Consider the following 26,891-nt stretch of genomic DNA (forward strand, 5'->3'; position numbering starts at 1 on the left):
GAGCATTCTAGCCTCTGGCAATATGGCATCATTCATAAAATTACTTGCCTACCATGCATGAAGCCTTGGAATTAATTCCTGACACCATGTAAACCAGACGTGGTGGTACGTTCCTATGATACCAGCACTCTGGAGGTAGAAGCAGGAAGATCAAGAGTTCAAGACCATCCTCAGCTATGTAGTATATTCAAGGCCAGCCTGGGCTACATGATATCCTATCCCAAAAAGAAAAAAGAGTAAGTATCCTACTTTCTCTCCTGATTTGAGGAGACTTTTCAGTGATCATCACTGAGAAGATTTAGGGGCACCAGTAGGATGAGTGGAATGATGAAGAGATATTCCATATAAATGGAAACAGAATCAGAGTAGCTGTTCATGTACCAGAAAAAAAAAAAAACAGACTTTGTTAAAACTGTAACTGGAGACAAGGTCACTGTAAAAAGATATATAGATGAATTGTGGTCAGCTTACTAAGAAGATACAACAAACATAAATGTAAAGGCATCCAATAACAAAGCACATAACTATTTGTCAAATACTAGCAAACCTAAAGGTAAATAGATGATCAGTAAGTGTAAATGTTCCATTTATCTCCCAGGCATCCAAGTAAAAGTGACTTTTAGCCTGAGAAAAGTTAAACTAGAAAATAGAAATGCATTGGAAATATCTAAGAGAACATGGCATCAATAGGCCAGTGGGACAGAGAGCCTGCCAGACCTTCCTAGGCTAAGAGCAAGGGTGCTTACTGAGTAAGAGCCTGAGCAAGTTGTTCTCATTGGCGCCATTTCTTGTACCTCACTTTTATAATAAAACACCATCAGTGTTTTCCTTAAAAAGCAAAGCGCTACCTTTTCCATAACATAGTGATGCTTCCAAGTATATGTTAAGAGTATTTTAATCTAAAGGAGGGTCCTTTCGTGAGGTTCCTACATAATTCTAAACTGTTTTCTTTTTTATTATTTACTTCTTTTTTACATACACACTTATATTATTAAACATATATAAAATAAACTAGATACAGCAAGAAGAACCACAGAACCATCAGGAATTATATTCATTTTAATTCCATAGTGTTTTTGGCTGTTTATATTTATCAACCTTGAAGAAAACATTTTCCTATCTTGGTGAGTCTAAAATTCTGAATGTAAATCGATATCTATCGTATCTCATCTCTATCAACTTAAAACATCTATCTAGACCTGAAAACAGCTTAACCCCTAAACAACTAAGCTTAATTGTGAACCTAAACTATTTGGTCTTCAACCCCATCAAAGACCTGAGAAGGAGTAAAATTAATTACTTGAGTAAACAGGGAGTGCAGGTTAGCAGCTTCCAAATTAAAAAAAAAAATGACAGATAGTTTGCTGCCTGGAGAGTCACCCATAACTCTCTAAAACATTGGTGCATCATCTTTGGCCTTCTGGCCCATATTTGTGAAGCAGAAACTATTGAGGACATGGTTCCCCTGTCTTGGCAGAGTTTGGCCATCAACTCGGCCCACATCCAAGTTTGCCAAGTTTTAGGCAAAATTCTGTCAGCGGTCAAAACTATAATTCTAACTTTTATTCCTGAGTAAAACCCACTTCTGAACAGGCTAAGAACTATTAAATGGACCACTATTGCAAGATATTCAATGTAAGGCAAAAATTTCATTACTTTGTGACTCAGTTATTCTCCAAATATTTTACTAAGAAAATAGTATGATGGTTAATATAATTCCACTTTAATTTATATGACTAATTTCTTTTAAAAAAAAAAAACCTTTTCATTTTCTAAAGATCTCCTACTCAGCTTTGGAATAACTTGTAGTAAAACCTTTGTCTGTAAATTGCAATTAAAATGTTTGAGTTAGTAATTGCTACTTAATGCAATTTTTAATACCACACAAGTGAAGTGGGAAAAGAAAGTAAAGGCATTGTTCTTAAGCCTGAATTCTGATCATTTTTTTCCACCGAGTGTAACCTAAAGATTTTTGGAAACCACTTGCATTTAAAAATGAATTTGCATTTGAAAATTGGGATAAATGAATGCTATCAAGAGCCTATAAATTATTATTTTTAAAACTATAAGCCAAAAGAGAGTTAGAAAAGTACAGAATGAAAAATATTATTTCAAAAAACTAAAAATATCTGAAAAGATGCTTATCTTCATGAAAATAAAAATCAAAATATCAAGATAGTATTGTCATCTATCAAGTTGGCAAAAGCTAAAAAATTAAAATTAAAAACTGGCATTTCTTTTTTTGTTTATTTTGTTTTGTTTTTAACTGGCATTTCTAAGCAATGGCAATAACACCCGAGAGACTGGGAACTCTTGTTTGTGGTAGTGGTAACACAAATTGGTGCGATTTTGGAAAGAAAAATGGCAACATCCAATAAATTTAGATATACACATTTACCTATAAGTTAGTAACTTTACCATTATGTTTATAGCCTGATTTTACTCATGTACACCAGGAGACAATATTCACTGTGATATGGGTTTTCATTGTAAGTGCTCAGTGTAGGAGAGGGTCCCAGATGGCTATCGATAGAATATAAAGTAAGCAATAAGCCATTTATATAGTGCAGTGTTATACAGTAGTTTAAATGGGTAAACTATACTTTCTACTTGGATGCATTTCAACAACATAGTAGTGAGCTTAAAGAGGACGTTACAGACTCATGTATGTAATGGTACTTATGTAAAACTCTAAGACATTACAGCATTATGTGTTACTTATGGTATATTCGTGTCACAGAGTCATAAAGACAGGGCGAGGGGGAAGCATACATCAAACGCAGAGTAGAGGGCAGCAGGCCAGACCTGCCAGCAGCAACTCTTGTGCCCAGGAAAATGAAGCTCCCCACCAGAGGCTGAGGAGGTGAAGAGAGAGCACCCAGCACATGGGAGAATAAAACCTGTCGTCCATTTAAGTAGCTCCACCCTTCCGTCTATCCAGTGTGCATCAAAGCGGGTAAGGGGGGGAGGCCTCCCCTGTGATGCTGCACTATACCTCTTAATGGCTTAAAATGTTGAAAAATAATGGAATTGAACTGCTACCCAGCAGGGAAGGGAGAGGGGCTGACAGAGCACAGCTGGTAGCAGTTATTGGACAAATTAATCAATTTTATATTTATGCCTCAGTGGCCAGAGACAGTTTAATCAAACCACTTATAATAACAGTGTGATGTTCTTGGAAAACAAAGGTGATCAGAAAATAAGGATTCTCCATCAGAGCAAGCCTACAGAGTTGTTTTTCTAGAGAGAGCGATGAAGCTGGGGATAAATACTTAGATATTTGTGTCTGATCCTCTTGGCAGTGAGGAAAGTACATTGCACAGTCCTTAATCACATAGGACTGTCCTGAGACAGGACGGGGACCAGCCCTCAAAAGTATCAGTACAAGCTGGGCGTGGTGGCACACGCCTTTAATCCCAGCACTCGGGAGGCAGAGGCAGGTGGATCCCTATGAGTTCAAAGCCAGCCTGGTCTACAAAGCAAGTCCAGGACAGCCAAGGCTACACAGAGAAACCCTGTCTTGAAGAAAAAAAGAAAAAAAAAAAGTATCAGTACAGTGGTGAACCACCAGAGAGGAGCCATGCATGAGGCAGTTCCCATGGTTACACAAGAGCGCAAGAAGCACAATGGAAGCAATGATCAGCGCCATAGTCGGAGAGAGAAACCGGAAGTGGCAAACGGGAACGGAGGGAGCGTCACTTTATTCTCAAATGCTAACACACTGTCAAGGATGTCAACTCAAAGGGTATAAAAACGTTACAAAAAAGAAGAGTATAAACAAAAGTGGCGTGGATGGTTCAAATTAAATAATAATGCAGAAAATTAATTTCGTATCTTCGGACCAGTAGCACTTACTTATTCTCTGTTATTGGATAACCAGCTCCCAGTGGGACAGAAGAATTTTCTTTTCCAGATTCAACTCTAATGTTTGTTCATTTCAAAATGAAATGCGACCCAGTTTCTCACACATCTCCAAGAGTCCACCATAGAACTGTGTTGAATGTGTGCGCATTGCTGTAAAGGCCCAGTGGTTTTCATCTGGGCGGCTCACAGCTGCCTGACCCTCTCAGTAACCGACTGAGAATTTTTCATGGAGACAAAACCGTAAATTCATGGAGCCGGTGATGTAAGAAAAGATGTTGACACGGAGCGCTTAGAATTATTTGAATCTAGCCGCGGCGCCTGATAGAGTAAAATCATTCGATAGCTGCTCTCGCCTCATAACTCTTAAATACAAGCAAATGGTCCTGGGCGCTGAGCACTCCCAGCTGTTGTCAGCTCTCATGCCTCACTTCAAATTGTGTTTCTTCTCTTCACTCAGCATCCTGTGCATTCCGTTAGATGCAGGAGTCAGTTTTTAAAAGGAAGGAAGAGCGAAGACAACGCACTTGAGTCAAGCTATGTGTGGGAAAGCTCCCTTTGAGAGCTTTTGCGTTAATCAGACAGTTATTAGCCTAAGCCGCAGCCTGCAAGAGCTCAAAGAGAACACTGCAAAACTCCCATAATCCAGGGGCTGTTTAGTCTCCTGATTTACGAAAGCTTTACATTTTTACTTTCAATTAACCTATCGATAGTGATGTCACTTACATACTCCTAAGGAATATTATCTGCTCATTATTGCCAGAGAACATGCCGCCCAATTTCATAGCTCAGCTGTTCTCACGCATGGATGGACAATCTGAATTAACTCAAACAGAAACAAGATTTTTTTTTTTAGACACTCGGCTACATTCCTGGCTTCAAATTTTAAGTAATTAATATGTGACTTTAAGTAGTAAAAGAAAATAAATGGATAATGTTTATTTTGTGTAACATAATGACAGTGACACAATGATCCTCTGGCTTTCTGTTTATCTAGCTTCAGAAGTTCAATAGAAAAATTATTATAATCAGCACACGCATTGCCGATTAACACTGAATATCATGGCTATGAGCAAAGGTTCTCTGGAGAGCTGCCTTGTTATTAAACTCCTAAGGAAAGACCATGCGTGGCCAAGACAGTAGACACCAGTGCCTGTTACTGCTGTGATTCCTCCAGTTTATGTATCTTTGTATACAGTTCAACCAGCGCACAAGGGCATGCATGGTGCTGTTGATCAAGGCCAGAGAGAGCCATTCGCTGCTGACAAGGCTTCGGCCCAATTACAGCTGTCCTCACTCCACATCTGCTGAACGCTCACTCGTGATTGGATAGGCTGAGTGTTGGAGCCATTGGAGATACATGAGTGTGTATGTTTTGTTAGCCTATTTCAATTATACCAAATAATGCGTTTCATTATGTCATTTTCAAACAGATAGCGTGCTCTGCTCACGTCTCCCTCTTGTCTTAAAGCAATACCCCTGTCTTAGTTAGGGTTTCTGTTGCTGTGATGAAACACCATGACCAAAGAACCGTGGGGAGGAAAGGGTTCATTGGCTTGAACTCTTGAACACCACTGCTCATCATTAAAGGAATCCAGGGCAGGATTCTGGAGGCAGGAGCTGATGCAGAAGTCATGGACGGGTGCCGCTTACTGGCTTGTTCCTCATGGCTTGCTCAGCCTGCTTTCTTATAGAACCCAGGACCACCAGCTCCAGGATGGCACCTCCCACAATGGGCTGGGCCCTCCCCCAATCAGTCACTAATTCAGAAAACGCCCTATAGGTCTGCCTATGGCTGGATCTTATGGAGGCATTTTCTCAACTGAAGCTCCCTCCTTACTGACAATTCTGACTGTGTCAAGTTGACACAACATTGGCCAGTACAGCCCCAAAGGTAAATAACCGAACGTAAGCATCTCGGCTATATCTCCTTCCAGTATGAAGAACACTGTCTTTTCCCCTTGCTGAGGGCACTAAAGTATCTTCAGAAGGACTGGACAGAATCAGAGACCCTACCACTGGCCTTGTCCCCCCCCCCCACTATAAACAATGCACTTTCATTGTTCCCTGCCTTTTTCTAAAGCTCTAGTACTCACTTAAAGGAAGAGAAATCAAAACCAGAGGTAGAAAGGTGGACTCCTTCTCCCCCCCCCCACCCCCCACTGCTGTGTATGATTTCTGGGTGTCTCCCTGTTGCTACAGTAGACTATCTGAGAACGGCATTAGGAAGAACCACAATTTCTTTTTGTGGTAAGGCCTCAGAAGTCCAAGATGAAGGTGCCAGAACCTGGTGTGGGCTCTCTTCTTTGTCTGCAGAGGAGAAGGCAAAGGCACAACCCCGCTCCAAGGGCCCTTCTTATCCATCCATTCAGCAGGATGGAGCTCTCGGTACCTAAGCAGCACCCTGAGAAGAGGCCCTGTCCCCGTCACTGATGCGCTGGGAATCAGGTTTCCTGCACATGAATTTGGAAACCTCATCCAAGACCATAGCAGTGCATTGAGAATAATAAGCATTGCCAGCTGCTCCCTCTCCTTGTTTCCCACCATATTTATCAGCAAATCACTTCTGCCCACTTCTGCCTACACATACACGCACACACACATGCAGAGACGCACAGACATACATGGGCTAAATGCCACAAGAGATACTATAAAAACCCAGAGCATGCTCTCTACCTGTACTCTGCAGAGCACAATTAGAAGTTACATAGGGGTTTATTGCCAGTGCTGCTCACAGAAACCATCACTTGTCTGCTTGCACAGTTTGTGAGCAGACACGGCAATGCTAAAAGCGACTGGATGCCTCCACCTTGTGGCTGTTTCCTTCTGAGATTTGCTGGCGAAGCATTGCCCTTGCAGGTTTGCCTCTCGTTGCAAGCCAGAAAAGATCGTGTTGGTTTCACTTGTATAACTGTTTGTACCTTCTTAAAGTCATGAGTATTAGAAATATCTGAGGGCTTGTTCTCACAGAAGTCAACCTAAATTTTGCCTAGAGTCAAGTACATATGTATTTATTTAGGAAATCTTCATGAAGCCCTTACCCCATGCTATGTACATTTATTAGTAGCGCAAAACATTAAGGCGCTGACTGCCACAAGGCACTGTGCCCTCCTGGCCTCCTCTCCTTCTCCCACACACCGTCACCTCTCTTCAGTATCTCCCTCTTCCACCAGTGGGAACAGGGCTAATTTTTGTCCCTTTCTATAAGCAGATTTAACTCTTTGTTATTCCTAAGCAAAACAGCACTACTACTTAGAAGTACAAAGACACAATTCCACTTTCCAAGAGCTTATAATTTAGTAGGTTGAGAGGTGGGAGGAATAAAACACATATGTCAACACCAGAGGCTTCAATGCCCTGAGTGCTATAAGAGAGGCAAGCTACAGTGCAGTGGGACCAGAGGGAGGGGAGGAGGAACTGTCCCTACAATGGTCAGTGATGGCTTCACGGAGAACGGATTAGAACCTTGAGAGTGGCCATGATTAAACAGTGAAGTTAAAAGACCAGGAAAACTAGCAAAAATAATAAGGTTTGCTGAACATAATGGCAAAAAAAAGGGGGAGGGGAGTCCAGTTGGAAAATCAGGAAGGAAAGAAATGGGCCAGACAGCTGAACACAGGAGAAGGGTGAGACTAAGCTATGTTGGAGGCTTCAAGGTTCATAGGAGCCGTGTAGTCCCAAGTCTGTTCAAGGAATAAGAGAATGAATGTAGGTATTTGAAGAGAAGGAACATAAAGCCAGAAGTGAGCTACATAACCATCACACCATGACCGTGGTGCTGCCTTGGTGACCATGTAGGCAGAGAAAAGAGGGGAGGGGAGGTGCGGTGAATGTGGAGTGGAGACTAGAAGGGAAAAAAAGCTACTACAGAGGAAAGGTGAGAGTACAGTATAAGGAAATGGCCAATGGCTAGATGCAAGGAGAGCTCTGAGGTCTTGAGCAATTTCAAAATCCACCAATAGCACTGATTTTCCAGCAAAGGAGCTTAAAGGGATACCTAGGGTTGAAACTAAATAATACAGCACAGCAAGGTTCCTAAGAACCACCTTTCAGATGCGAGTTGGGAAAAGAAGACACCACCTGACTTTGACATCTTCCATCTTGCTCTTGGATTTTTCCTTAATCCCCTCACCTGCCACCCCACCTGTCATAGTCATTTGCTGTCTACCCCACCCTGCGTCTCCTGAACCCCAATGTCAGTTCTTCCTTTATTCCTCCTTCCTACTCACTTCTGTTCCTTTCCCTCCCTGTCCTATGCAGTGCCCTTGGGGTGATGGCTACATCCGGATCACCCCAAAGCTCTTGGCCTCCAGTACATATTAGGTTTTGCCCCTGAGAAATGCCAGCAGAAAAAGACTATGTGCATTGTTTCTGTATTCGTGCTATAGGGAATGACCACAGATGTGGTGGCTGAAAACTATGCAAACTTACTGTCTCACAGTTCTAGAGGTCAAAAGTCCAAATCGTTTCACTAGGCTAGAAGGCAGACATCAAGCTGGTAGCACTGGATTCTTCAACAGGCTTCCAGAGGAAACGTTGCCTTCCCCAGTGTCCTGAGCCACCTGCTTGCCTTGAAATCTAGCCCATCCCTCCATGCCCAGACCCATCCGTTCAGCATCTTCTCTCCTCTCTGAGATCTGCTTCTGTCCTTCCATCTCTCTTAGATCTTCACTCTTGGGGCTTCATTGATGCCACCCAGGTATTCCAGCATATCCCAGCTCATGATCCTTAAGGTTGACTAGAGGTAAAGCTCAGCCAGCTCAGTGGTAGAGTCTACTTTCAGTATGTGTGAAGCATTAAGTTCAGTCCCTGATCTAGAAAAAAATGGGGTCTAGAATGTCATTCAGTAGTAAAGTACAAGGTCTCATATTTCATCCCTAGCAATAGATAGATAGATAGATAGATAGATAGATAGATAGACAGATAGACAGATAGATAGATGCTGGCCCAGGTCTGGACACATTGCACACCAGGCTGGACTAGAGGGAGAAAAGCTTGGCCAGGGTGGGTGGAGTACAAGCAGGATCTTGGTCAGCATGAGAGCAGGAGAAACAGCCTTCTCCAGAGACGGTTTTCAGTGAGACAGCTCTCTTTATTGAGGAGTTGGTAGAGGTTTTCAGAGTGAATGTACGTCATTGGCTGGGCTGAGGTGCTAGGAATACTTCATTTGCATGAAGAGGAATTCCAAGTGCCTGCTGGACATGTCCTTATAAGAAGAGAGGAAGTTTAACCTGGCCACCAGGCTATGTGACTACCTCAGGGTGGGAGAGGTGGGGGTCACAAGGCTGTGTGCATTGCGATATGCAGGCCCACAGCAAGGAGGAAGCATTCCTACTCATGCTAGTCTCAGGACAAGATTTTCAGAGTTTGGATACATCTCGACCTCACTCTTGCTCCAGACTGGAGCAAGATCAAACAGTTTTGCAGACCATAGATAGATAGATAGATAGATAGATAGATAGATAGATAGATAGATACATACATACATACATACATACATACATACATGGATAGATAGATACATAGATACATAAATGATAGATTGCATATGTCATATATAATATATTCTATATACAAATATATTGTATTGTTATATGTGTGTATATACATATATGTATATATATGTATACACACACACACACACAATCAATGTTCTTTTCCCATATAAAGTCATTTATTCACCACTTTCAGGAATTCAGATGTGGAATTCCTGGAGGGTAGAAGGTGACATGACTCTATGCTCTTTCTACACAGGCAACTGGTTGTCTTTCTTTCCCTACTGCTCCCTGAAGTTGAGCTCTGGGCCTAGCAGAACTTTTTCTCTCTGCAGCTCCAACTCCAGGCAGGCAGCCTCTCTCCCCTGGTTTTCTTTCCTGACCCCACCAACTTCTCTCTCCTTCCTCGGGGGTCTCTGAGGCTGGGGGTGGCAACAGTGGCACTCTACTTACACACACTGGTGCCCCCGTGGCCCTTTTTATTTTCTCCCCATCCACGGTTCTAAAATCCCTTCATTAAATTGTCCTCAAGGTTGTAGCTGGCTGCTATACATGGCTACCCATCTTGATATACGGTTTGCACTCTAACCTGCATAGCTTCTGCGTCAGGGCTAGAACTGGCGCAGTTACAGAGAGTCCCTATGTAAATGCAATATGAAAGATGGCTGGCTTCAGCAAAACTAGAATTATTATCATGTGCCAAAAGAGTAGCCATTGCTCACAGCCCAGTTGGTGATCCCTTCTGGAAAATAAGTATATCTGATTAGGCAAGTGTGCCGAATAATGCACTCTTTTGCTCTCAATCACATGCAGGGGAGGAAAATGATAGCCTACACGCCATCCACAGTCAAGGTTTCCTCTGGGATTTTCTCTTTGTTTATTTTTCAATCAGCTAGGCAGACTGGCTTCATGACAAACACAAGTGACTTCCGAGCAGCAGCTGAAGCTGCTACCCGGGCTGCCAATGAGAGCTTTCTCTCCCTGCTCAGGCAGATGATTTTAAGGTAATATCCAGTCTCTTCTTGCCTGAACAGTTAAAGAAGCATCTTAAAGTGCAATGGGGCTGCTTGTATTTATTTTCCCTGTGTAGAAACTGTTTCCGGTCTTCGCATGCACATCTATTGCCACACTTGTGGTGACTTCTTTGTATTAACTCAATGCCAAGCCCTCAACGAGACTCTCTTCCTAAAGATTTCATCTAAAACTCATGAAATCAAAATAGCATCCCTGTCCTGTAAGAACTCCTGTATGGCAGTACTTAGCCATGCAAGAAGAGCCTTTTGCCTCGCAGCAATGGTTCCACAGACAGGTGTTTGCCCTGTTTCCCACGTAACCCTTCGCAGTCAGCCAGCTGCTTCCCTCTTCGACTCCTTGTGCAGTTCACTACTGCGTTCCTTTTCTCTCTTCTACCATAATGGTGAGGAGGAGGAAAATGATTACTACAATTAGCAGTATGTTGTATTTATAAATTATAAGGTATGTATGAATGTATACGTGTGTGTGTGTGTGTGTGTGTGTGTGTGTGTGTGTGTGTGTGTGATGTATGACATTTAATCTGGGTCAAAGCATATTCATATACTATAAAGCCAAGAAAAATAATTATAAACCTTAATTAAGTTCAGTTTAAGTAAAAGGGATCATAGAATCAAGTGAAATATCTGAAAAAAAAATCCCTTCCTTCATCCATTTATGCATGTATCGGTTAAACAGCCCATGCTGCTGAGAAGCTTACAATACTGTACAAGAAAAGGAAATTCTTCTAAAGAAATGCCCAGGAAAGGCTCACAGCCAAGGCTGATGGGACCCCTCCCACAAGCCCCTCCTGGCTGAGACGATAGCTTAGGTTGGTCTTAATGGATGGGTAAGATGAAGGCATCTGAAATGAAAGGGGAAAACAGGCAGGCAGAGCAATGAAACCACATCTACAAAAGGACGGAAAAGAGAAACGCTCTCAAATCCTCCATGTCAGGAAGAGCTGACCCGGAGAACGTACACAAAGCCAGAAGAGAGAACTTCAGAAGTAGGGCATCACCCACAAGTAAGGGTTCTGGGAGAGTATGTGCAGTTATAAACAGTCTAATAAGGCTATCTGTGTACAAGATTGGAGTCTGGAATATTTGCCAAGGGAAAATGGAAACTTTGGTGACAATGACCGAGTTGTCATTTAAGGGTTCACTGCTTCTACAATAGGGATACTGAATTTTCTTCACATTTCCACAATTTTAAATTTAGAGGCTTAAAAAAAAAAACTGAATGAGAAACGGAGGCCTTTGGGCAGAGCACTCCCTGACTTGCTGCCAAGGGCAGCCTGTTAGCTAGAATGTCTAGCCCCAGCAGCACTCGGCTACAGAGCAGTGCACTCAAGTCAAAGACTCAAGTTTTCTTGAACTGTGACTGCATCTTTTTAAAGGGTAAACCTCAAATAATCAAAGCACAGAAGATGGTACGCCACCCACAGCCTGTGTCAGCCCCTCAGAATTCTACAGTGGCTTATAACTTCTAAGCCCACTGTGGCCTCCTCACCTCCAGGCCCTGCTAGGCTGGTGTGCACTCCGGTGTAGGCTTGATCAAGGACTCTGCACATTTGCAGGGTCATTTCACGTTTCTACTAGGACAAATTTTTCTTGAGGTAGTGGAAAGTTTCCCTTTTAAATGATTCCTCTGTCTAGGACATGATTAAAAAGAGAAAGAACCTCAGCTTTCCACCTATACGTTAATTGAGACAAATAAAATGCACAGCTTGAACACTCTCAAACATTTGTTTCCGTTTCCAGTTGGGTCCAAAGGTTTCCCTTTGGCAGAGCCTTTGATGGGCTCCTGTCCAGTGCATAACAAGAACCAGGCCATGTGATGGGTAGCTGGTTCCTGTCTAATTCAATTACAGTCTAATGTCAGGGATGAGATGGTTAACAAAAACACTTGGTGCAACCCCTGCGAAAATACGTTCACTCTGTTTCCTAAGTAGCATATAACAGGGCTAGAGATATGTGCAGAGCTAAGTGTTTGCCCTACCATGTGTGAGGCCTTGGACTCTGATTCTAGCACTTTAGAATAGTAAGAGGATGGAAATAGTAAGAGTGATGGAAAGTCTAACAGAGGTCAATCATGAAAACCGCCCTTTTCTATTTAAGGGCACTTTCTGCTCTTAAAGAGGACCCAGTTTCTATTCCCAGAACCCACATGTTGGCTGGCTACCACCAATTACTATAATTCCAGGGGCACACGTGCCCTTTCCTGGCTACCGCAGACACTAGGCACGCACATAGTATATGTACAGACAGACAAACAGGCAGGCAGGCAAACACTAATACATCTAATCACTGTCCACTGTCCACAGTCTGTCTCTTGCTCCGTCAGAGTAGCCTGCATCCTCCTGTGTGAGTACCAGAAGTGCTACCTGGAGCGATGAAGACCCTAGTTCTTTTTTTTTTCCCCCTAGCACTTTATGATGCCATCCAAGTCAGCTTTAGGATTTGTTTCTAACTTGTTCAACTGGTCTCCTGCGAATACTATAGAAATTGTTACAGTTTGACTGGAGTTGCTCAAGGCAGTATCTCCAGGAAACCTGAGGTGTATGCGTATTCTCTATAGCTCGAGCAGGGATACATGGGCTGTAACTGAAAACCAAACCAAGCGCGCATTGCCTCAAGCCTGATCAGCTGAGGACCTACTTGTCAAGGAAGTGTAACAGGTGCAAGTGACAGAGTTAGTGGGGAAAGCAGCATGTAAGGCCCTGAGGTTGTCTGTCATCTGTGGGTGTGCCATGCGTTCTAAAGAAGCCCAGCCTCTCACACTGGACTATACGCTGAGGTCATTTCACTTATGACCGTTGTGCAAAAATAAGCTCTTGTTGTGTAACAGTCAGATAAGGGCTGTTAGCTGATGACAATCTGATACCAGCTGGCCATGGTGGAACAGGCCCTTAATCTTAGCCTTCTCAGAGGCAGGGGTAGGCAGATCTCTATAAACGTGAAGCTCACCTGGTCTATACAGCAAGTTCCACACCAGCCAAGGTTGCGTAGTGAGACCTTACCTCAAAAACTAAGTAAACAAACAAACAAACCAACAAACAAATCCTGCTAAGCCTGGTTATGCAGATGGCCATGAGGAACCTGAAATGAGCTCCGTAGTTAGTGTACTTCTAATAAAGATTTGTTGAACCAAACCACATACTTTCTGTATGACTTGGCTACATGTCTGCATCCAGAGCTGGGTGCAGATATGCACCCCTATAATCGCAGCACTTGGGAGACCGAATCAGGAGGATGCAGAGTTAGGGAACAGCCTGAATAAGATAGTGAGAGAGAGAGAGACTATCCCCAAACCAAAAATGTGTGTGTGTGTGTGTGTGCGCGCGCGCGCGCGCGCGTGCGTGCATGCGCACAGCTATAGACATTTAGGAGCTGAAAGTTTTCACACCTGAATTATTAATCACCTGAGGTCTGAAAGTGAGCCTTTGCCTGCCTTGACCTCCTAGTAGGAAGAGGAAAAAGAATGTGACCTACACAGCCTCAAGCAAATGTGACGTGGGACCTGGAGCAGATGGGGGCAAATGAGATTTAATAGGCTGTGTTGCAGGGCCGTGCACATCTCAGCATGCCTTGCACCAAGTCAGCTTTGCTTAAAGGTTGTTAGTTGCCCCAAGGGAAACCACAGATAAGAATATTTCTAAATCCCTTGGTTAATGTTCTAATATTTCCTTGAACTACACAAAGCTACAGACCACACATGAGCCCTGAGTCACCTCTGCCTGGATTAAGCCTTTTTCTTCCCTTCCTCCCTCCATCCCCCATCCCCCACCCATCCACCCTTCCTTCTCTCCACCCCCCCTCCATCCCTCCTTCCCTCCACCCCTCCTTCTCTCCATCCCTCTACTCCTCTACCGCATCATCCCCCCACCCCTTCACCACCACCCCTCCGTCCTTCCATCCCTCCCTCCTTCCATCCCTGCATTTCCTGTTTCCCTACCTCCTGAATTCTGGGATACAACATTCTTAAAATTCTCTAAGGACATGCGGCAATCTTTAAAGTTTCATTTTAGTCAAGTATCTCAGTTGAAGACAATGGAGAGTGTATAGAAAAAGAACACAGACACTGTGGGCCATTTTCCTCATTCTGGCAGACCATAGATTTCATATTAATTCTTCATCTCATGAAACAGGAAAATGATGCTTTGGAAGCCCACACTAGAAGTTGGAGTGAAGTTAGATCAGAAAGTAATAAGGGACCATCTCCCACCAACAAGTCCATCTTTTTATACGGATGGGTATGGAGGAGGAAAAAGAAGGCATTTACATCCTGCATTTGCTTAGGGAGTTCCAGTTAAAATTATTACACATACAGCTGAATTGGAAGGACACGGAAAGTCAACCTTTCTGTCATTCACACTGGTACAGGAAAAGACAGGAATCTTGATACTGGGGCTGGACTGTTTCTTACTATTGGCCTAGCTCCAAATGAGTTGGTCCGTTTTGCAAGGTACCCAGACTACACTGTATAACTATAAACAGAAGTGTTCCATCCTAACACTAAACACTTCCACCCCTAAGGAATTTTTTCTCTAAATTTAGTAATACCTTGAGTATTCTCAGACTCTTGTTTCTCCCAACAAGGAAGGAAATCAGGTCTCTGTGCAGTAATATGCTTACTGCACAGCCACGAGGCCTGATTTCAGATCCCCAACGCCAACATAAAAGGTTCAGGCACAGCAGTATGTACCTGTAATGCCAGTGCTAAAGAGGTAGAAACAGGCAGATTCCTGTGGACTCCTGGCCAGCCAATCGAGCCAAATTGATGAAATCTAGGTTCCATGAGAGAGCCTCTCTGAAAAAATAAGATGGGGGAGCAATTGAGGAAGACTTCTGCATGTACAGACACACACATAAACCACATACCACACCAACCCAGGACGGGGGGGGGGGGGCGGTGGGCTATCCCTCACCCATACCCTGGAACGAGGAGATGTGGGAGAGATTGAAAGCTACTTAGACGGGAACGAAGGAACCTTGATTCAACCGGTAGCAGTGTCGTTCCTTTCTTCCTTTGCTTGGAGCCTACCCAGAACACTGGAATTATGACGATGTGCTGAACAAAGCAGACCCCAGCCTCCCGCACACTCTGACAATACAATCTCAAGTCTCCCCCCCCCCCCCGCAACTCCCAGGTGCATTAGCCCTACCTACCCTGCGCAGCCCTTCTGCCATTCTCTACCTCCCACGCCCCTCCTCCCCTACACTGCTGTGAGCAAGAGGGGGAATAAAAGTAAAACACAACAGAAAGGAGCCGTCCATGTGTCTCAACCTCGCTACATTCCCATATGGAGCCGGACTGCAAAGCGCACAGCCCGATACCACTGTTGCCCTCCTTCCTCTTACACACAATTTTGTGTCAAACCATCAGCCTTAAGGCAGCAACATCAGATTACAGGGTTTGATTTGGGGGTAGGTTTGCAAGAACGAGGCACTAGAAACGCTTCACCCACAAATATACATGGCGCCTCACCCAGTTACCCCAGTTCAAGGGCCCCAGTCCCTCCCTCATTAGCCGCCCGCATTTCTGTCCCCAGCACCTCCTATGGTTGATGCCACCTGAGGGTGCAGGCAACTAAATATCCAAAAGGTGAAAAGGTAGGAAAGAAGCGTTACCAGAAATCTTAGGTAGTCCTAGAAAAGCCATCATATGATACCCAGAGAAACTTAGGGAGCCCTATCCAGGCCTTAGTCTCATAGTTTAAGAACAAAGCCAAAAGGCAAAGTCTACAACATATAGACTCAAACAGAAGCCTGAGGATAATCCATTAGAATGTAAAGAGAACCCCCAGGGCAAGCAAGGGGTGAGTTTCACACTGCCTGGGGGAGGGAAATACAGAAGGAGAGCTGGCATAGAGGTCAGCCACAAGGCACAGAAGGGTGCTTTAGGAGGAAAACAAAGGGGCAGGGGACGGAGTGTTGGTTAAGGAGTTTAAAATTATACTTAAGTTCTGAAAAAAAAATAGTTAGAGAAATATAGGGAAAGAGGTGGAGGAGGAGGAAGAAATAAGTCATTTCTTCATAAGGAACCCCTCCCCCACCCCAGCAGACCCAGCCAAGCCTTGTGGCTGTTTATAGGACTGCGAAGGGGCGGAGGGGGGCTGGGGATGGGGGGGAATGCAGGCAGTTCTGGGAAGGAAAGGTGCATTATCTTAAGGTGAACTTGCCCTCCCAGGGGAGGTCTCCAAATCTGATTCCTGACCTGACCCGCTGGATTAACACTTAAGGAAGGAGACACCTAAAAGTAGAATCCTTCCTTTACAGTGTCTCACTTGGGTGGATAACAGTAATAGCCCCCAGCTCACCCTATCAACTCCTATCTTCCCACTCTACTCAGAGAAACCTCTAACTACCAGCCGCTTTCGGATCAGTTTACTTCCTGCTTCAAGTGCCCAGTGCCTAGGCGATGCCTTTAAAGTGAACCCCAAATTCCTGAGTGCTAACTGAAATCTGAACCATCCCAAGAAACAGAATGCTCCCAAATGCTCAGGTCTAGTATATGATGCTCTCTGTCTAGAATGTGTCGTTCCATCTGGACAGCTTCTCTCGACACTTCAAAGTTCAGTTGAGATGTTGCCACTGCCGAGAAGTCCTTCTTGACCCCTTTCCTGAACACTTCATTCTGGGGTCAATGTCCCTCTCTCTGCTCCCTTCGTGATTTATGGGTGCAAGTGTCATCGTCAAGATACAGTGCATGTTGACCAGACAAGAGTGTTGCAAATAGAAACTGTAGCATTTGTCTCCATATCACTCCATATCAGTGGACATAATAAGTGTTATGGCACACTCTGGCACATAATAAGTGTTCATTAAAAACTGCTTATTGAATGAAGACACTCAGAGTCTTGGAGGGAACCTCTAACAGAGGGATAGCCGTGCCTCATGAAGAGGCTAGAAACGTTAGTGTGAGAAGACTGACAGTCTTGCAGAAGGCACCCCAGAACAGAAGGTGTTTAGGCTGGGCTTGGGACGTGTGGGGCTATGAGGAAGAGAAGGCAAAGAGAATCTTGATGCTTCCTCCCTAAGGAAGAATGACTGTGCTGAGACTGGAGCAGAGCTGGGTTGGAGAACACTGAACTGATCCAGGTACAGGCCAAGATTAGCTGGTGTACAACTGGGTGTGTAAGAGAGTCGGAACAGTGGCAGAGATGCTGCATTGTGAAAGGGAATATTGGAGCCATGGAGGTGGCTCGGCAGGTAAGAGCACTCACTGCTCTTACAGAGGACCAAACTTTGGTACCCAGTACCTATGCCAGGCATGCACAACCATCTATACTTCCAGCAATAGGGGATCCAATGCTCTCTTCTCGCTTCTACCAACACATGGAAAACACACACACACACACACACACACACACACACACACACACACAATCACAAATAAAATAGTAATAAACTTTTATTTTTAAGGAGTCCAGCATGACCCCCACTGCCGGCTTGTATGAATGGTGATACTATAAGTGGTGGCAGAGATGGGCACAGCCCCACACGATCGTCTTCACCAGCCTACCATGTTCCCTTTACCTCTTAGGAACCCAGGGCTCTTGGCTTCCAAAAAGAGTTTCAGAATGAGCCATTATGAAGCAGAGTTGGTGGGTTTTAAAAATAGAAATGTGCCCAATGGAAGCATCAAGCACACCTGGGAGTGTGGATCCAGCTTGTCAAGGTTTATTAAAAGGCATTCTTGGCATAGATTTTAAGGAAAAGGATTAAAAGGAGGGCACTCAAGGAAAAGATAAAACATACTGAAGTGTGGGTGTGGTGGCCTCAAGGGAGAAACTCCATCATTTGTCTCAACAGTCGACATTTGCCATTTGGTGGCTCTCAAATTACATCTCACAGGGCTTCTAGGAAATATCCCTTCTTCTTTTCTCTGTTAACAAGTGAGATGACAGGGTTGCTCCAGATGGGATTACCATCTGATAAAACCAGAAGCCACCAGGGTTTGCCCAGGGTTAGGATGTATGTTTTTCTGTAAATGAGACTCCTGGTGAGATTCCTAGAAAATTGTAGTTTTATAGGTAAGAGGAAAGAGAAGCCTTAAGCAACATTTAATTGTGTTAGAATTCTTGCTTTTCAGTCAGCAAAAGGCTTTATCCAGATTCCAGGGTCTTTTTCCTTCCTATGTCCCCATAATTTCTCCTGTCCTGCCAAGGACAGGGAATCCTAATCCCTAAAGGGTTAAACACTGAGAGAGAATCTGCTTTGGTGTGAGTTCAGATGTTGCTGAGTGCACCTGCTGGATATCCAGGTGAAGTGTCCAGTAACTAGCTGGGCATGAGCAGGACATGCAGAAGAAAGAACCAAGAGGCCTTCTCTGGGTGACTCTGTTGAGCCTCCAGTTTTCCATAATTTAATAGCACACCCTGATGTTTCCATTGAGGGTGAAGAAGTGTTCACCCTTTTGCTGATAATGTAGATGCACCGTCCCTCACAAGCCACTTGGCTCCAGGACACAGCACCTGCCTCCTAGGAAAAGTGGCAGTTAAGGAAATGCGAAGAAAGGCTGTCTCAGTCATAGTTGCTATTGCTGTTATGAAACGCATGCCCAAAGCAACCCAGGGAAGATAGGGTTGCCTTGGCTTATGCTTCCGTATCTTGATTCATCATCGAAGGAGGTCAGGATAAGAACTCAAGCAGGGCAGGAACCTGGAGTCAGGAGCTGATGCAGAGGCCACGAATGGGTGCTACTTATGGGTTTGTTTCTCATGGCTTGCTCAGCCTGCTTTCTTATAGAACCCAGGACCACCAGCCCAGGGACAGCACCACCCACAATGGGCTGGGCCCTCCCCCAATCACTAACTAATTAAGAAAATGCCTACAACAGGATCTCAACGGGGCATTTTCTCAGTGAGGTTCCCTCCTTTCAGATAACTCTTGCTTTAAGTTGACATAAAACTAGCCAGCACAGAGACATTACGGTTTAGTTTAGCACAGTCTTCTGAGTTATCCCTTGTAATATCGGCACCACAAAAATGATACCATCCTCTTCCGCTGACCCCAACCCATGCCTCTGAAGGCCACCATGCGCATGAAGGGAAATTCTTATTGCTATTATATTGGAACGGGTACCAGGCGTCTTGGAGAATCCTCTTTAGACAGAACTGTCACTTCCTTGCTTAATGTCTTGGGGTTTACACTGCAATACCCTGTTACCATTGTGACAGCGACCACCTACCCCACTGCCTGGTTACCCCACCTGGCTGTAGATTTTCTCACTTCTCTCTGCTTTATAGATATTAATTAGTATGCGATCTTTGAGAAACCGTCTATTTGGGGGGGGAGGGTTGGCGCACGCCTGTAATCTCAGCACTAGGGAGGCAGATGCAGGCAGATCTCTGAGTTCTAGGCCAATCCCAGTCCAGGACAAGCAGGGCTACACAGAGAAACCCTGTCCTGAAAAACTGAGGGGGTGGGGGGGAGAGAGAGAGAGAGAGAGAGAGAGAGAGAGAGAGAGAGAGAGAGAAGAAAGAAAGAAATCTCCTATAATAAATTTTTGCAACGCAACTTATTGTGCTTTCCCTGGCTAATTTGTCTTAAATAACTTGCTCTGAAATTCAATATATTTTCATTCAAAGGCCCCTGACAATAATGGTCCTCTAGGAGTTACATGGGATGTTTGTGGTTGAAGCTCTTTGTATCCTAATATCCATTCACAGCACTAAATGGGAATTGCTTATGAAGCGCGGGCATGTTTGACGATTCCAGAGGGAATGTCGCTTCACCAAACAGCTTCTGGCAACCAGGTGTGAGCATGGCACAGACTTCACAAGGGCGTTAGTCATGTGTGGAGAGTGGAGAGTCTCCCTTTTAACTCACAGGACAATGATAGAGAACGCATCATGGAACCAGAATATCAGCTGACCGCAGCTTACCACAATGGCAGTATTGCAGTAGCACCCGGGGAAATCTAAATGGTGCATAGCAAAAATTCCCAGAGAAGCACAAAAGCTCATCATTCCTTCCAACGTGCTAAATAGATACCGCACATAGCCAGAAGCTGACAATATGATCGATGAAAAAGCCCTAGAATATTTACTTCTTGATTCAAGCAAAGCTGCCAGGATATTTTGAATTGTAATAGTGGATCTACTTTCCAATTGTTTTTTAATGCCCAGCATTTTAGCTAAGGCCTCTGTCATCTCAGGTAGCTACGAGCGGCACGTTCAAGTTAGTCAGATTCTAAGTGTAGGTAGGGATGAGCCTCTACAACAAGGCAGACAAACGGCCCGGGTGCTGTTTGGAGATGGGATGATTCTTGACTAGTTGGACATGCAAACCATCTTTGCCTGACCTCATTTTTCTTTAATTGACAGGTAGGAGATCAAATCATTGAAATCAACGGGGAAAGCACAAGAGACATGACGCACGCCAGAGCGATAGAGCTCATCAAATCGGGAGGAAGAAGAGTGAGGCTGCTGCTGAAACGAGGCACGGGGCAAGTCCCAGAGTATGGTGCGTTTCAAAGCTCTCTCTGTGTATTACAAACCTGCACATGTAAAGCTACGTCAGTCCTCTATTGCTACCAGAATCGGCACTTACTGTCGGTAGATGGCTAAGCGCACATGTCGACCTAAGCCCGAGATGCATGTGTGTGAACCTTTCCTTTAGCTCATGAAACTAGGAAATGTTTAAAGTAGCAAACGTTTGCGCTGACAGGGCATCTCTGAGTGTGCAGGGAGAACCAACACCACTTGTACGTGGAACCTTTATGATCCGGCTGATAGTGCTCTGTTCATTTGAGTCTGCAGTAGCTTACCAATTTTTCTCTAAGATCACCCACGCTGTAGACAGTCCTATAGGATTACTAAACTGGGCCAGGGGGTGAGCCGGAGCCAGTAGTCAGGGTGTGGAACTTTAAAACGCTAACTTCAGCTCATTGCATGGCTTTACTTCCCTGGCATTTAGAGATTGTCCCAAAAAAAGTCATCCCTTCTTATTCTTTTTTGAGGAAGGATTTTCATTATTATCTTTTTCCTATTAAACAAAGCATTTAATTGGGGGCTTGCTTAAAGTTTCAGGGGGTTAGTTCATTATTGTCATGACAGAAGCGTGGCAGTGCTCATGGCACTGGCTAAGAGCTACATCCTGATCCCTAGACAGAGTTGAAGAAGGCTCCAGAGTGCATTTTAAGGCACAGTTTGCTCTGAAGAGTATTCAAAGCTGTTGGCCCCCCCCCCAGAAGCCTGTTCCAGGCATCACCGACAGTGTAAACAGTGTAGCTGATGCAGCTGAGCAGTTCTTACATAAAAACCTCAAAACCCAACCTAATCTTTAAAAATATTCTCAGTGCCAGGGACATCGACAGGTGTAACACACACAGGCCCTGGGCTCTATCCCTAGCACCTTAAGAAACAAAATAGAAGTATTTCCCAGGGAGCATCAGAGATAGACAAACAGACAGCAGTGAAGAGCCACACCTAATGCCATTCAGATTATCAATAGGAACTAACTGCAGGCCTCAGTGGTCACTTCATATCTAACAGCTATATAACTGTCGCCACCCCATTTCTTACCCAGAAGTGTAGAGGAATTTTTATCCACAGCACGGTTGCTCTGGCAAGGGTTCACATCCAATGAACTTCTAGGGCTATGTGATCCAGCTGGAATACAGACAGGCTGTAGGTTACAGTATAATCTATCTGGAATACAGACATGCCCCTAGTACACACCTTTCGTCCCAAACAGTGAAGGTAAGATTAGTTTATAGAAGGAAGCAGCCATGTTTAAAGGTGATGGCTAATTGAGGGGCAGACAAAGTGACGAATCAGAGAAAGATCTGACAGAATGAGTCAAAGATAGGATACACCCAGCTCTCATGAGAACAGACAGGGAAGAAAGGCTCCTTAAGAGCAGCAGCAGCAGCAGGAGAGGGGGGGGGGGGAGGGAAGCTTTGGAGGTTGTTGGTTTGGTTTGGTTTTTTTTTTTACATAGATTTGATTACTGGGACAGTTTTACAAAGATAGGTTGCAAAGAAGACAGAATGAGCTGGAGAATGAGAAGGAGCCAGAAAATTATAACATATTGCCAGAATTAGTTTGAGGCCAGGCAGAGCAATTCAGTCAAAATCCAAGAGAATCCAGTTTGAATCAGTCAGCGTGGAGAGGAGTTTGGGCCAGAACCGCTGAGTTGAACCAGCCAGCAAGAGCGCAGAAAGAACTGGAAAGACTAGCTCTTTCTAGTCTAGAAAGAGAAGCTCTCATCTCATCCCCACATCTGAGGAAATAAAACCAGCATTTACAAGAAGATTTCTAAAATGTCATTTTCCGTTTCAAAGAATGCTTTTTGTATATACTATACAAACAACCACTAAGACCTCCTTGCTAGACTGGAGAGATGGCTCAGCATTTAAGAGCACTGCCTGCTCTTCCAGAGGTCCTAAGTTCAATTCCCAGCAAACACATGGTGGCTCACAACCATCTATAACGTGATCTGATGCCCTCTTCTGGCATGCAGGTGTACATGCAGATAGAGCACTGTATACATAAAATAGATAAATAAATCTTGAAAGAAAGAAAGAAAGAAAGAAAGAAAGAAAGGAAGGAAGGAAGAAAGAAAGAAAGAAAGAAAACCTCCTTGCTGTTAGGGCAGATCAGTGCCCTGAACTCAGCTGAAATCTTGACATTCAAAGGCCCTCAGAGCCACCTCTGTGTCTTCGAAGGTCCCTACATAAAAAGCTGGCAGGCCCTCATGGTAAGTTAGGAAAAAAGCACCCAGCAGGTGTGTGGGGCCAGCTCTGTGCACAAGGAAATACTTCATCCCTTGCCCCCACCCACTATGCTTGGATCTAACAAACTACATTTTTAAGTATTGACATCGGCAATAAGCATAAGCTTGGTGAATGGCACCAACTCCGATCCCTTTGTGAAGAATCCGAACTCCCAGAATAGAAGGACTTTGTATATCCTAGAGTATCACGTGACTCAACGACACCGAAGTGGCCTGGGAACTTCTATCACTTCTACAAATAATACCTCATTTTAAAGGTGTGTTTCCCTCCACGGCAAGACTTGACTATTTACCTAGAGAGGAAATCCAAAGTTACTACCATTCTTAATACTCTAACAAGTCAGTCTCTTCAAGGCTACTCTGGCCCGCTTCACTGCCCTCGGCTTCCTGCTCTTTTAAGAATCACTGTGTGTTCCACACACCCAACATCCGCCACTCCAGCTGCTTATCTACAGTGAGAAGTTGAAAGAACCCTGCTTTTTACTCCTGTATTACGCCTTAATCCTACCTAAGGAGAACATAAACGCAGCTTTGGAACAAGACACATACCCAAGACCCCGTCCACGTTATCTCATTCTCAGCACCATCCAAAACTAGCTGCTTCTTAAATTCTCAAATTAACCAACACGGGGCATCTTTTAAATATCTGGCACACTTTTGAGAGTCTCCATTTCAATATTATTACTATTGTAGTATTACAGATTTTGCTTTGAATGCGTTTTTTTTTGTTTTTTGTTTGTTTGTTTTTTAGCAAATATCCAGTTACATGTCTCGGCAATTAACAACCTGCCCTTGTAAGATGTGGACTTTGTCTGTAAAATTAGTTTAGAGATGATGAAACAAAAAATATGGAATGAAGTGATGCCTGTTAGGAAAGTAGAACAGACATAAACCAAGCAGACCCGAGCCCCTCAGGAGCGTGTAAGCTGAGCAATGAGCAGCAACGTGTGAGGGGCGAGGGAGACAGAGGCTTGGTTCTACATCTTGGACAAAAATCTATCAAATGTTTTTTCTGGAATTTCACAACAATTAATGGCAAGGCTTAAAGGTTCCCTGGGTGACTCCTTCATCCAGAGATTTGCTAAGAGAGCTCCTGGAACATGCACTATAGCTACACGGATACACAGCAGAGTCAGATGGAACAGAGCTCAAGCAAGTTCTGGAAGCATCCACAGACTTCCTCCTATGCTTGCTTGCTCTCCTATGAAGAGTCATCCAAATTGTACTTTGCCCCAAGCAACCAAAATATACCAGTGGACCCAGGGGAGCCATTAGCAGCTCAGTGCATATGTTTTTCACTGGGGCTGGTCATGCAGGCACCCCCTGCCTAGCACAACCCCAAATTCTAGACTCCTGGAAGGAAAGCAGATGTTGAATACAATCACGTCATTTGTATCAGCCATTTAAGGGAAATGAGGCTCACTCAGTGTTCAGCACCAAACTCGCATTATTAGCGTAGCAGATGATTTACAGCCATATTCCCAGCAGACAACCACCCTCATGAGCTGGCGTTTCTCAGCAGTGTGGTCCCCGGTGTTAGCTCTGCTCCAGATCAGGAGCAGATGTGGCTGCGTTAGTGGCTGCGTAAATGACCCCAATTTACACACACAGAGTCCATGGCCAAGAAGCAGTTCCTCCAGCCTCGGTATGAAATAGGCTGCATCATGTTGTTGTTGTCCGAGATAAACCAGAATTCATTTTAATAAAAACCCTCCTGAGAACAGGATGGTAGCAATAAGTAACAACACAAGAAAATACTTGCATTTACCAAGAGAGAGAATAAGGAATATAATCCACTTTGTCCAGCAATAGCCTAATCACAGGGGAAAAAAGAACATTTTTCTTGAAGTATTAATTTAAGCCTGTGTGCTTCCTTTGTTTGGCTTTCAAGATTTTTAAACTTGGCACGCTCCTTCAGAGATCACTGAAGCAGTTATCAGGGTCCAAAGGAGGCAGTCATAACCTCTCAGGGACCCTCGGACTTAAGCTAGCCTAGAAAAGAGCCGACTGGAGAACCGTGGGGGCCACGTTTTCCGTCAGTCCACCCCACCCCTTCTGGTACTTACAGAAGAGCTTTGAAATGGAACCCTTATCTGGGCTTGGGGGCTTGTCAAAGAAAAGCCGATCTCAGTCAAGAGAAATGCAGAACTGGAGCTCTGAGTTCCTAGGGTGATCTGTGTGTGGCAGAGAGATAAATGCAGGCACAATTGAAAGGAAAAAAAAATAATAAAATAAAATAAATAAAGGAAAGCAGCAAGAGCAATCTGTCAGGTCATGATTAACCAGAATCAGTGTGACTCCAAGTGGGCTGAGGAAGGCTATAGATGCCCTCTAAACAGCCAGCCATGATTACCATAAGACTGATCGCCAGGTGACACCTCAGCTGTATCGGAGGCATAAATCACCCACTGCAGCCCACAGGTCGTGGCTGAACACAGACTGTGGGGCAGCTGCCGAGGGAGCTGGAAAGTGATAAGGGTTTTGAAGGAGAAGCTGCTTTTACAGTCGAGTCCTTGAAAAGAGAAACTCGGGAGATAGGCACTTCAAGTGGAGTCCTCAGGATAAGAATTTGTTGATTATAAACTGAGTGGAAAGTGTGAAAAGCCTCATCGTCCCTTGACGTGCCTCTCAGCCACTGGCAGGACTAAAGACACTGCCCTCCACCCACCGAGAGAGAAGAGCTGCGCACCCAGAGCAGGTACTTGGCAGCCCCAGGAAGCTGCTATTCAAATGGAGCCTAAAGAGGTTAGGGGAGGGGGAGCTAACTGCATCCTGGCTGTAAAACCGCCCAGGAATAAATTATACGAATTTGCTCCCTGCCTGGAAGTACAGGTGTCCTTCATTAACATTCAGAGCCTGGCGTGCAAAGTGAACACACACTTGAATTGCACGCCAACCCACCCAGCCATGGCCTGGGTACAGATAAGTGTCCTTGGATAAAAAAGAAAAGGAAAGAAAAATCTCAGATTACTTCACACCAAAGCGGAGCATTTCCCATGGGTCTGTTTGCTGGTAAAATGAGGCAAACACGCTTTACAGTCCTGGTCGGCACTCTGCCACACTCCCTCTCCCAGAGAACAAGAGGGCAATCCCTTATGTACAGAAGACTGAAGTGGTCCAGAGGCCAGTGGGAGATGGGCGATATGGAGGCTCAGAGGATACAGAACTCAGAGGAGGAAGCAGAATTGTCACATGTGAGTAGCCAACAGCCAGCAGCACCCGAAGGCCACATGAAGGGCGAGACAAAGTCAACTACCCGAATTATACTTCTGTCTACACTTTCAAAGAGCGCATGGTGTCTTCAAAAGGTTTGGGCTCCATTCCAGGCCCCTGATACAAGAAATTGGTGTGCTTCGTAGGTGTGAGGAAACTGCTCTAAGGAGAAAAGAGAATCCACCAGACTTAGTAGCTTCCCCTGTAAAAGCGAATGGACCGCGTAACTGTTAAGTTAAAAAGTCTCCCTCGGGCTGGAAAGATGGCTCAAGGGCTAAGAATGTTGTCTGTTCTTTCTAAAGGTCCCAAGTTCGATTCCCAGCAACCACACACCAGCAGTTCACAACCGTCTATAATGAGATCTGGTGCCCTCTTCTGGCATGTAGGCGCACACGCAGAGAAAAATACTAGATAAATACATCTTGTTTTAAAAAAGCCTCTCTCCAATGGGAGGATACGAGGGATGGGATAACAGTCGAGATGTAATATAACTATTATCAATAAAAAAGGATTTAAAAAAGCCTCCCTCAAACCAATAAATACAACAACTTATGACTATGTATAA

At 44.4% G+C, this 26,891-nt stretch overlaps 1 protein-coding gene across 5 annotated transcripts in view; it reads left to right on the forward strand.

The window, feature by feature from the left end:
• The window catches only part of Magi2 (membrane associated guanylate kinase, WW and PDZ domain containing 2), a 1,455,764-nt gene that overhangs the window by 1,390,055 nt on the left and 38,818 nt on the right, over positions 1–26,891 (forward strand). For all 5 annotated transcript variants that reach the window (XM_051152089.1, XM_051152090.1, XM_051152091.1 and 2 more), the window contains one exon: positions 20,701–20,839. In XM_051152089.1, coding sequence (XP_051008046.1) covers positions 20,701–20,839 — 139 coding nt within the window. The remainder of the gene's footprint in view (positions 1–20,700; positions 20,840–26,891) is intronic.

Source organism: Acomys russatus, chromosome 10 (assembly GCF_903995435.1).
Source record: "Acomys russatus chromosome 10, mAcoRus1.1, whole genome shotgun sequence".
Classification (NCBI taxonomy): domain Eukaryota; kingdom Metazoa; phylum Chordata; class Mammalia; order Rodentia; family Muridae; genus Acomys; species Acomys russatus.